This window comes from Oncorhynchus gorbuscha, linkage group LG06 (genome assembly GCF_021184085.1).
Source record: "Oncorhynchus gorbuscha isolate QuinsamMale2020 ecotype Even-year linkage group LG06, OgorEven_v1.0, whole genome shotgun sequence".
Taxonomy (NCBI): domain Eukaryota; kingdom Metazoa; phylum Chordata; class Actinopteri; order Salmoniformes; family Salmonidae; genus Oncorhynchus; species Oncorhynchus gorbuscha.
In genome coordinates, this window is record NC_060178.1 from 1,181,383 (window position 1) to 1,193,782 (window position 12,400).

The window sequence follows — 12,400 nt, forward strand, 5'->3', positions numbered from 1 at the left end:
GGTGTGTACTACTGGGGTGAAAGACTACTGGTTTGGTGCTGTTGGTGTGTATTACTGGGGTACAGGACTACTGGTTTGGTGCTGTTGGTGTGTACTACTGGGGTACAGGACTACTGGTTTGGTGCTGTTGGTGTGCTACTGGTTTGGTGCTGTTGGTGTGTACTACTGGGGTACAGGACTACTGGTTTGGTGCTGTTGCTGTGTACTACTGGGTTACAGGACTACTGGTTTGGTGCTGTTGGTGTGTACTACTGGGGTGCATGACTACTGGTTTGGTGCTGTTGGTGTGTACTACTGGGGTACAGGACTACTGGTTTGGTGCTGTTGGTGTGTACTACTGGGGTACAGGACTACTGGTTTGGTGCTGTTGGTGTGTATTACTGGGTTACAGGACTACTGGTTTGGTGCTGTTGGTGTGTACTACTGGGTTACAGGACTACTGGTTTGGTGCTGTTGGTGTGTACTACTGGGGTGCATGACTACTGGTTTGGTGCTGTTGGTGTGCTACTGGTTTGGTGCTGTTGGTGTGTACTACTGGGGTACAGGACTACTGGTTTGGTGCTGTTGGTGTGTACTACTGGGTTACAGGACTACTGGTTTGGTGCTGTTGGTGTGTACTACTGGGGTGCATGACTACTGGTTTGGTGCTGTTGGTGTGTACTACTGGGGTACAGGACTACTGGTTTGGTGCTGTTGGTGTGTACTACTGGGGTACAGGACTACTGGTTTGGTGCTGTTGGTGTGTACTACTGGGGTACAGGACTACTGGTTTGGTGCTGTTGGTGTGTACTACTGGGTTACAGGACTACTGGTTTGGTGCTGTTGGTGTGTACTACTGGGGTGCATGACTACTGGTTTGGTGCTGTTGGTGTGCTACTGGTTTGGTGCTGTTGGTGTGTACTACTGGGGTACAGGACTACTGGTTTGGTGCTGTTGGTGTGTACTACTGGGTTACAGGACTACTGGTTTGGTGCTGTTGGTGTGTACTACTGGGGTGCAGGACTACTGGTTTGGTGCTGTTGGTGTGTACTACTGGGGTGCAGGACTACTGGTTTGGTGCTGTTTGTGTGTACTACTGGTTTGGTGCTAATAATAATAATAATAATATATGCCATTTAGCAGACGCTTTTATCCAAAGCGACTTACAGTCATGTGTGCATACATTCTACGTATGGGTGGTCCCGGGGATCGAACCCACTACCCTGGCGTTACAAGCGCCATGCTCTACCAACTGAGCTACAGGACCACTGTTTGTGTGTACTACTGGGGTGCATGACTACTGGTTTGGTGCTGTTGGTGTGTACTACTGGGGTGCAGGACTACTGGTTTGGTGCTGTTGGTGTGTACTACTGGGGTGCAGGACTACTGGTTTGGTGCTGTTGGTGTGTACTACTGGTTTGGTGCTGTTGCTGTGTACTACTGGGGTGCATGACTACTGGTTTGGTACTGTTGGTGTGTACTACTGGGGTGCAGGACTACTGGTTTGGTGCTGTTGGTGTGTACTACTGGTTTGGTGCTGTTGCTGTGTACTACTGGGGTGCATGACTACTGGTTTGGTGCTGTTGGTGTGTACTACTGGGGTGCAGGACTACTGGTTTGGTGCTGTTGGTGTGTACTACTGGTTTGGTGCTGTTGCTGTGTACTACTGGGGTACAGGACTACTGGTTTGGTGCTGTTGGTGTGTACTACTGGGGTGCAGGACTACTGGTTTGGTGCTGTTGGTGTGTACTACTGGTTTGGTTCTGTTGCTGTGTACTACTGGGGTGCATGACTACTGGTTTGGTGCTGTTGGTGTGTACTACTGGGGTGCATGACTACTGGTTTGATGCTGTTTGTGTGTACTACTGGGTTACAGGACTACTGGTTTGGTGCTGTTGGTGTGTACTACTGGGGTACAGGACTACTGGTTTGGTGCTGTTGGTGTGTACTACTGGGGTACAGGACTACTGGTTTGGTGCTGTTGGTGTGTACTACTGGGGTACAGGACTACTGGTTTGGTGCTGTTGGTGTGTACTACTGGGGTACAGGACTACTGGTTTGGTGCTGAGGTTGGTTTTAATTGGTTGGTGTGTGGATGGTTTTAATTGGTTGGTGTGTGGATGGTTTTAATTGGTTGGTGTGTGGGTGTACAACCAGGAAGAAGTCAGTGCAGCTCTAACCTCAGCTGCTGCCCTCATGCCCTGTCAACATTGCTCACTATGTTTATCTCTTGCTCTCGCTCTCTCTCTCCTCTCTCTCTCTTCTCCTCTCTCCTCTCTGTGTGCGTCTCTCTGGGTTCCAGTATGTGGCGTTGGAGGCTAAAGTGTGTCAGGTTGAGAGTAAGTACCTGGTGCTGCTTCAAGACCTGAAGAACCCAGTGTGTTCCTCTTCAGAACAGAGTCCTGCCAGGGAGGTCATCTCTAGACTGTTGGAGGATGCACTGAACAACACTGACCCTACGGGACACGCCGTCTTTAAGCCACACCCTGTCAGGTAAACGCACACACACGCTCTACAGGTGGATAGCACCTGATATATACTGTTCTGTAAACAGAACCAATATTTTAAAAGTATGGGAACTGGTTAATAACGTTATTTTATGTTCTGGGCGTTGTTTTTCCAGTCCCACAAAAATGTCAACAAAGTTCCTTTGCAAAGCCCTCTGTCACTCGGAAGATGACTTACTGTAGCCTACCAACGATGTTTACAAATGACTTACTGTAGCCTGCCAACGATGTTACAAGATGACTTACTGTAGTCTACCAACGATGTTACAAGATGACTTACTGTAGCCTGCCAACGATGTTACAAGATGACTTACTGTAGTCTACCAACGATGTTATAAGATGTTACAAGATGACTTACTGTAGTCTACCAACGATGTTATAAGATGTTACAAGATGACTTACTGTAGCCTGCCAACGATGTTACAAGATGACTTACTGTAGTCTGCCAACGATATTACAAGATGACTTACTGTAGTCTGCCAACGATGTTACAAGATGACTTACTGTAGCCTACCAACGATGTTACAAGATGACTTACTGTAGCCTGCCAACGATGTTATAAGATGACTTACTGTAGCCTGCCAACGATGTTACAAGATGACTTACTGTAGCCTGCCAACGATGTTACAAGATGACTTACTGTAGCCTACCAACTATGTTACAAGATGACTTACTGTAGTCTACCAACGATGTTATAAGATGACTTACTGTAGCCTACCAACGATGTTATAAGATGTTACAAGATGACTTACTGTAGCCTACCTACATACACTCTGTTTTGTCTAATGCATTTAAATAGCTTGACCAATTCACAGACACTGATTGGTGAACTAATTTAATGTTGAGCCAAATGTAAAAGTACATTTCAGAGGTTGATAAAATAACTGAAAGGAATGATATAAACTGGTACTTGTTTGGGTTCAGGCTTAAACCACCCTTTGATAGGGATTGTTCTGCACCTCCATTACTTCAGCATCACATGTCAGACTGGTTTATTAGCATATTGCTCTGTTCAATGTATGCTAGTACTGTGTTAATGTATAAGGATATTGAAAGAACCTTTCCACTGGCCCTCTATTCACTGCTGTTGTGCCCCTGAGCAAGGTACTTAACCTTTTGTGATTGTTGTTCGGCTGACGACGCTGTCCTGCTCTCTTGTGTGAGGTTATTTCAATCAATTATTTCCCCTCTCCATCCAACCAGTGAGTACGATGTGTTTGGCTTCAAAACAGTTCCAGAGGAGGATGATGAAGAGGAGAAGCTGGTAGCCAAGGTGAGAGCTCTGGACCTGCCCTCCCTTTCCCTGTCTCCCTGCCCTCCCTTTCCCTGTCTCCCTGCCCTCCCTTTCCCTGTCTCCCTGCCCTCCCTTTCCCTGTCTCCCTGCCCTCCCTTTCCCTGTCTCCCTGCCCTCCCTTTCCCTGTCTCCCTGCCCTCCCTTTCCCTGTCTCCCTGCCCTCCCTTTCCCTGTCTCCCTGCCCTCCCTATCCCTGTCTCCCTGCCCTCCCTATCCCTGTCTCCATGCCCTCCCTATCCCTGTCTCCATGCCCTCCCTATCCCTGTCTCCATGCCCTCCCTATCCCTGTCTCCCTGCCCTCCCTATCCCTGTCTCCCTGCCCTCCCTATCCCTGTCTCCCTGCCCTCCCTATCCCTGTCTCCCTGCCCTCCCTGTCTCCCTCCCTGCCCTCCCTATCCCTGTCTCCTCCTGCCCTCCCTATCCCTGTCTCCCTCCCTGCCCTCCCTATCCCTGTCTCCCTCCCTGCCCTCCCTATCCCTGTCTCCCTCCCTGCCCTCCCTATCCCTGTCTCCCTCCCTGCCCTCCCTATCCCTGTCTCCCTCCCTGCCCTCCCTATCCCTGTCTCCCTCCCTGCCCTCCCTATCCCTGTCTCCCTCCCTGCCCTCCCTATCCCTGTCTCCCTCCCTGCCCTCCCTTTCCCTGTCTCCCTCCCTGCCCTCCCTTTCCCTGTCTCCCTCCCTGCCCTCCCTTTCCCTGTCTCCCTCCCTGCCCTCCCTTTCCCTGTCTCCCTCCCTGCCCTCCCTTTCCCTGTCTCCCTCCCTGCCCTCCCTTTCCCTGTCTCCCTCCCTGCCCTCCCTTTCCCTGTCTCCCTCCCTGCCCCCCTCCCTGCCCTCCCTTTCCCTGTCTCCCTCCCTGCCCTCCCTTTCCCTGTCTCCCTCCCTGCCCTCCCTTTCCCTGTCTCCCTCCCTGCCCTCCCTTTCCCTGTCTCCCTGCCCTCCCTATCCCTGTCTCCATGCCCTCCCTATCCCTGTCTCCCTCCATGCCCTCCCTATCCCTGTCTCCCTCCCTGCCCTCCCTATCCCTGTCTCCCTCCCTGCCCTCCCTATCCCTGTCTCCCTCCCTGCCCTCCCTATCCCTGTCTCCCTCCCTGCCCTCCCTATCCCTGTCTCCCTCCCTGCCCTCCCTTTCCCTGTCTCCCTCCCTGCCCTCCCTTTCCCTGTCTCCCTCCCTGCCCTCCCTTTCCCTGTCTCCCTCCCTGCCCTCCCTTTCCCTGTCTCCCTCCCTCCCTGTCTCCCTCCCTGCCCTCCCTTCCCTTGTCTCCCTGCCCTCCCTATCCCTGTCCCTGTCTCCCTTTCCCTGCCCTCCCTTTCCCTGTCTCCCTGCCCTCCCTTTCCCTGTCTCCCTGCCCTCCCTATCACTGTCTCCCTGCCCTCCCTATCCCTGTCTCCCTGCCCTCCCTATCCCTGTCTCCCTGCCCTCCCTATCCCTGTCTCCCTGCCCTCCCTATCCCTGTCTCCCTGCCCTCCCTTTCCCTGTCTCCCTGCCCTCCCTTTCCCTGTCTCCCTGCCCTCCCTTTCCCTGTCTCCCTGCCCTCCCTTTCCCTGTCTCCCTGCCCTCCCTTTCCCTGTCTCCCTGCCCTCCCTATCCCTGACTCCCTGCCCTCCCTATCCCTGTCTCCCTGCCCTCCATGGACCTGCACTCCCTATTCCTATTCCTGCCTGTCCCTGTCCCTATCTGACTCCTGGACCTGCACTCCCTATCCCTGACTCCATGGTCCTGCACTCCCTATCCCTGACTCCATGGACCTGCACTCCCTATCCCTGACTCCATGGACCTGCACTCCCTATCCCTGACTCCATGGACCTGCACTCCCTATCCCAGTCTCCATGGACCTGCACTCCATGGACCTGCACTCCCTATCCCAGTCTCCATGGACCTGCACTCCATGGACCTGCACTCCCTATCCCTGACTCCATGGACCTGCACTCCCTATCCCTGACTCCATAGACCTGCACTCCCTATCCCGGTCTCCATGGACCTGCACTCCCTATCCCGGTCTCCATGCCCCTGCCCTCCCTATCCCCTCCATCTTCCTCCTCCTCTCCCCCTCCTCTCCCTCCCTCTCCTTTAACTCATCATCTTCCTCCTCTCCCCAGGTGAGGGCTCTGGACCTGTGCTCCCCCTCCTCTCCCTCCCTCTCCTTTAACTCATCATCTTCCTCCTCCTCTCCCCCTCCTCTCCCTCCCTCTCCTTTAACTCATCATCTTCCTCCTCTCCCCAGGTGAGGGCTCTGGACCTGTGCTCCCCCTCCTCTCCCTCCCTCTCCTTTAACTCATCATCTTCCTCCTCCTCTCCCCCTCCTCTCCCTCCCTCTCCTTTAACTCATCATCTTCCTCCTCTCCCCAGGTGAGGGCTCTGGACCTGTGCTCCCCCTCCTCTCCCTCCCTCTCCTTTAACTCATCATCTTCCTCCTCCTCTCCCCCTCCTCTCCCTCCCTCTCCTTTAACTCATCATCTTCCTCCTCCTCTCCCCCTCCTCTCCCTCCCTCTCCTTTTACTCATCATCTTCTTCCTCTCCCCAGGTAAGGGCTCTGGACCTGTGCTCCCCCTCCTCTCCCTCCCTCTCCTTTAACTCATCATCTTCTTCCTCTCCCCAGGTAAGGGCTCTGGACCTGTGCTCCCCCTCCTCTCCCTCCCTCTCCTTTAACTCATCATCTTCTTCCTCTCCCCAGGTGAGGGCTCTGGACCTGTGCTCCCTCTCCCTAACAGACCCTGAGGTGTCAGTGGGGGTGAAGTGGGAGAACTATCTTTCCTCTACTATGAACAGAGACATGGTGCACTGCCCCGAACTCAAAGCCCTTATGAGGAGCGGGGTGCCACATGTCCATCGCTCCAAGGTACGATATCATATAGCCACATGTCCTCCTCTCCAATGTATGATATCATATACCTTATAGCCACATGTCCTCCGCTCCAAGGTACGATATCATATACCTTATAGCCACATGTCCTCCTCTCCAAGGTACGATATCATATACCTTATAGCCACACGTCCTCCTCTCCAAGGTACGATATCATATACCTTATAGCCACACGTCCTCCTCTCCAAGGTACGATATCATATACCTTATAGCCACACGTCCTCCTCTCCAAGGTATGATATCATATACCTTATAGCCACATGTCCTCCTCTCCAAGGTACGATATCATATACCTTATAGCCACATGTCCTCCTCTCCAAGGTACGATATCATATACCTTATAGCCACATGTCCTCCTCTCCAAGGTACGATATCATATACCTTATAGCCACATGTCCTCCGCTCCAATGTACGATATCATATACCTTATAGCCACATGTCCTCCGCTCCAAGGTACGATATACGATATCATATACCTTATAGCCACATGTCCTCCTCTCCAAGGTATGATATCATATACCTTATAGCCACATGTCCTCCTCTCCAAGGTACGATATCATATACCTTATAGCCACATGTCCTCCTCTCCAAGGTATGATATCATATACCTTATAGCCACATGTCCACCTCTCCAAGGTATGATATCGTATACCTTATAGCCAGATGTCCTCCTCTCCAAGGTACGATATCATATACCTTATAGCCACATGTCCTCCTCTCCAAGGTATGATATCATATACCTTATAGCCACATACCTTATACGATATCATATACCTTATAGCCACATGTCCTCCTCTCCAAGGTACGATATCATATACCTTATAGCCACATGTCCTCCTCTCCAAGGTATGATATCATATACCTTATAGCCACATGTCCTCCTCTCCAAGGTATGATACAAAAAATCAAATCAAATATATTTATATAGACCTTCGTACATCAGCTGATATCTCAAAGTGCTGTACAGAAACCCAGCCTAAAACCCCAAACAGTAAGCAATGCAGGTGTAGAAGCACGGTGGCTAGGAAAAACTCACTAGAAAGTCCTAAATATAGGAAGAAATCTAGAGAGGAACCAGGCTATGTGGGGTGGTCAGTCCTCTTCTGGCTGTGCCGGGTGGAGATTATAACAGAACATGGCCAAGATGTTCAAATGTTCATAAATGACCAGCATGGTCGAATAATAATAAGGCAGAACAGTTGAAACTGGAGCAGCAGCACGGCCAGGTGGACTGGGGACAGCAAGGAGTCATCATGTCAGGTAGTCCTGAGGCATGGTCCTAGGGCTCAGGTCCTCCGAGAGAGAGAAAGAGAGAATTAGAAAGAGCATACTTAAATTCACACAGGACACCGGATAGGACAGGAGAAGTACTCCAGATATAACAAACTGACCCTAGCCCCCGACACACAAACTACTGCATCATAAATACTGGAGGCTGAGACAGGAGGGGTCAGGAGACACTGTGGCCCCATCCGAAGACACCCCCGGTCAGGGCCAAACAGGAAGGATATAACCCCACCCACTTTGCCAAAGCACAGCCCCCACACCACTAGAGGGACATCTTCAACCACCAACTTACCATCCTGGGACAAGACTGAGTATATCCCACAAAATCTCCGCCATAGCACAGCCCAAGGGGGGGGGCGCCAACCCAGACAGGAAGATCACATCAGTGACTCAACCCACTCAAGTGACGCACTCCTCCTAGGGAAGGTATGAAAGAGCCCCAGTAAGCCAGTGACTCAGTCCCTGTAATAGGGTTAGAGGCAGAGAATCCCAGTGGAAAGAGGGGAACCGGCCAGGCAGAGACAGCAAGGGCGGTTCGTTGCTCCAGAGCCTTTCCGTTCACCTTCCCACTCCTGGGCCAGACTACACTCAATCATATGACCCACTGAAGAGATGAGTCTTCAGTAAAGACTTAAAGGTTGAGACCAGTTTGCGTCTCTGACAGGCAGACGTTCCATAAAAATTCTATAGGAGAAAGCCCTGCCTCCAGCTGTTTGCTTAGAAATTCTAGGGACAATTAGGAGGCCTGCGTCTTGTGACCGTAGCGTACGTGTAGGTATGTACGGCAGGACCAAATCAGAGAGATAGGTAGGAGCAAGCCCATGTAATGCTTTGTAGGTTAGCAGTAAAACCTTGAAATCAGCCCTTGCCTTGACAGGAAGCCAGTGTAGGGAGGCTAGCAAATTTTGGGGTTCTAGTCAGGATTCTAGCAGCCGTATTTAGCACGAACTGAAGTTTATTTAGTGCTTTATCCGGGTAGACGGAAAGTAGAGCATTGCAGTAGTCTAACCTAGAAGTGACAAAAGCATGGATTAATTTTTCTGCATCATTTTTGGACAGAAAGTTTCTGATTTTTGCAATGTTACGTAGATGGAAAAAAGCTGTCCTTGAAACAGTCTTGATATGTTCTTCAAAAGAGAGATCGGGGTCCAGAGTAACGCTGAGGTCCTTCACAGTTTTATTTGAGACGACTATAACCATTAAGATTAATTGTCAGATTCAACAGACGATCTCTTTGTTTCTTGGGACCTAGAACAAGCATCTCTGTTTTGTCAGAGTTTAAAAGTAGAAAGTTTGCAGCCATCCACTTCCTTATGTCTGAAACGCATGCTTCAAGCGAGGGCACCATGTTGGGGTTTCACCATGTTTCATTGAAATGTACATTTACATTTACATTTAAGTCATTTAGCAGACGCTCTTATCCAGAGCGACTTACAAATTGGTGCATTCACCTTATGACATCCAGTGGAACAGTCACTTTACAATAGTGCATCTAAAACTTAAGGGGGGGGGGTGAGAGGGATTACTTATCCTATCCTAGGTATTCCTTAAAGAGGTGGGGTTTCAGGTGTCTCCGGAAGGTGGTGATTGACTCCGCTGTCCTGGCGTCGTGAGGGAGTTTGTTCCACCATTGGGGGGCCAGGGCAGCGAACAGTTTTGACTGGGCTGAGCGGGAGCTGTACTTCCTCAGTGGTAGGGAGGCGAGCAGGCCAGAGGTGGATGAACGCAGTGCCCTTGTTTGGGTGTAGGGCCTGATCAGAGCCTGGAGGTACTGAGGTGCCGTTCCCCTCACAGCTCCGTAGGCAAGCACCATGGTCTTGTAGCGGATGCGAGCTTCAACTGGAAGCCAGTGGAGAGAACGGAGGAGCGGGGTGACGTGAGAGAACTTGGGAAGGTTGAACACCAGACGGGCTGCGGCGTTCTGGATGAGTTGAAGGGGTTTAATGGCACAGGCAGGGAGCCCAGCCAACAGCGAGTTGCAGTAATCCAGATGGGAGATGACAAGTGCCTGGATTAGGACCTGCGCCGCTTCCTGTGTGAGGCAGGGTCGTACTCTGCGGATGTTGTAGAGCATGAACCTACAGGAACGGGCCACCGCCTTGATGTTGGCTGAGAACGACAGGGTGTTGTCCAGGATCACGCCAAGGTTCTTGGCGCTCTGGGAGGAGGACACAATGGAGTTGTCAACCGTGATGGCGAGATCATGGAACGGGCAGTCCTTCCCCGGGAGGAAGAGCAGCTCCGTCTTGCCGAGATTCAGCTTGAGGTGGTGATCCGTCATCCACACTGATATGTCTGCCAGACATGCAGAGATGCGATTCGCCACCTGGTCATCAGAAGGGGGAAAGGAGAAGATTAATTGTGTGTCGTCTGCATAGCAATGATAAGAGAGACCATGTGAGGTTATGACAGAGCCAAGTGACTTGGTGTATAGCGAGAATAGGAGAGGGCCAAGAACAGAGCCCTGGGGGACACCAGTGGTGAGAGCGCGTGGTGAGGAGACAGATTCTCGCCACGCCACCTGGTAGGAGCGACCTGTCAGGTAGGACGCAATCCAAGCGTGGGCCGCGCCGGAGATGCCCAACTCGGAGAGGGTGGAGAGGAGGATCTGATGGTTCACAGTATCGAAGGCAGCCGATAGATCTAGAAGGATGAGAGCAGAGGAGAGAGAGTTAGCTTTAGCAGTGCGGAGCGCCTCCGTGATACAGAGGAGAGCAGTCTCAGTTGAATGACTAGTCTTGAAACCTGACTGATTTGGATCAAGAAGGTCATTCAGAGAGAGATAGCGGGAGAGCTGGCCAAGGACGGCACGTTCAAGAGTTTTGGAGAGAAAAGAAAGAAGGGATACTGGTCTGTAATTGTTGACATCGGAGGGATCGAGTGTAGGTTTTTTCAGAAAGGGTGCAACTCTCGCTCTCTTGAAGACTGAAGGGACGTAGCCAGCGGTCAGGGATGAGTTGATGAGCGAGGTGAGGTAAGGGAGAAGGTCTCCGGAAATGGTCTGGAGAAGAGAGGAGGGGATAGGGTCAAGCGGGCAGTGTACAACTGTGTGTCATCCGCATAGCAGTGAAAGTTAACATTATGTTTTCGAATGACATCCCCAAGAGGTAAATTATATAGTGAAAACAATAGTGCTCCTAAAACGGAACCTTGAGGAACACCGAAATTTACAGTTGATTTGTCAGAGGACAAACCATTCACAGAGACAAACTGATATCTTTCCGACAGATAAGATCTAAACCAGGCCAGAACTTGTCCGTGTAGACCAATTTGGGTTTCCAATCTCTCCAAAATAATGTGGTGATCGATGGTATCAAAAGCAGCACTAAGGTCTAGGAGCATGAGGACAGATGCAGAGCCTCGGTCCGATGCCATTAAAATGTCATTTACCACCTTCAAGTGCCGTCTCAGTGCTATGATGGGGTCTAAAACCAGACTGAAGCATTTCGTATACATTGTTTGTCTTCAGGAAGGCAGTGAGTTGCTGCGCAACAGCCTTTTCTAAAAAAAAATGAGAGGAATGGAAGATTCGATATAGGCCGATAGTTTTTTATATTTTCTGGGTCAAGGTTTGGCTTTTTCAAGAGAGGCTTTATTACTGCCACTTGTAGTGAGTTTGGTACACATCCGGAGGATAGGGAGGCGTTTATTATGTTCAACATAGGAGGGCCAAGCACAGGAAGCAGCTCTTTCAGTAGTTTAGTTGGAATAGGGTCCAGTATGCAGCTTGAAGGTTTAGAGGCCATGATTATTTTCATCATTGTGTCAAGAAATATAGTACTAAAACACTTGAGCATCTCTCTTGATCCTAGGTCCTGGCAGAGTTGTGCAGACTCAGGACAACTGCGCTTTGAAGGAATACGCAGATTTAAAGAGGAGTCTGTAATTTGCTTTCTAATAATCATGATCTTCTCGTCAAAGAAGTTCATGAATTTATCACTGTTGAAGTGAAAGCCATCCTCTCTTGGGGAATGCTGCTTTTTAGTTAGCTTTGCGACATTATCAAAAAGGAATTTCGGATTGTTCTTATTTTCCTCAATTAAGTTAGAAAAATAGGATGATCGAGCAGCAGTAAGGGCTCTTCGGTACTGCACGGTACCGTCTTTCCAAGCTAGTCGGAAGACTTCCAGTTTGGTGTGGCGCCATTTCCGTTCCAATTTTCTGGAAGCTTGCTTCAGAGCTTGGGCATTTTCTGTGTACCAGGGAGCTAGTTTCTTATGAGAAATATTTTTAGTTTTTAGGGGTGCAACTGCATCTAGGGTATTGCGCAAGGTTAAATTGAGTTCCTCAGTTAGGTGGTTAACTGATTTTTGTCCTCTGGTGTCCTTGGGTAGGCAGAGGGAATCTGGAAGGACATCAAGGAATCTTTGTGTTGTCTGTGAATTTATAGCACGGCTTTTGATGTTCCTTGGTTGGGGTCTGAGCAGATTATTTGTTGCAATTGCAAACGTAATAAAATGGTGGTCCGATAGT

At 50.4% G+C, this 12,400-nt stretch overlaps 1 protein-coding gene across 1 annotated transcript in view; it reads left to right on the plus strand.

The window, feature by feature from the left end:
- tbc1d2b (TBC1 domain family, member 2B) overlaps nucleotides 1-12,400 on the plus strand; it is an 80,307-nt gene that overhangs the window by 49,730 nt on the left and 18,177 nt on the right. Inside the window, exons 9-11 of the mRNA XM_046352115.1 lie at nucleotides 2,282-2,472; nucleotides 3,690-3,759; nucleotides 6,452-6,616. Of these exons, the coding sequence (XP_046208071.1) occupies nucleotides 2,282-2,472; nucleotides 3,690-3,759; nucleotides 6,452-6,616 (426 nt within the window). The remainder of the gene's footprint in view (nucleotides 1-2,281; nucleotides 2,473-3,689; nucleotides 3,760-6,451; nucleotides 6,617-12,400) is intronic.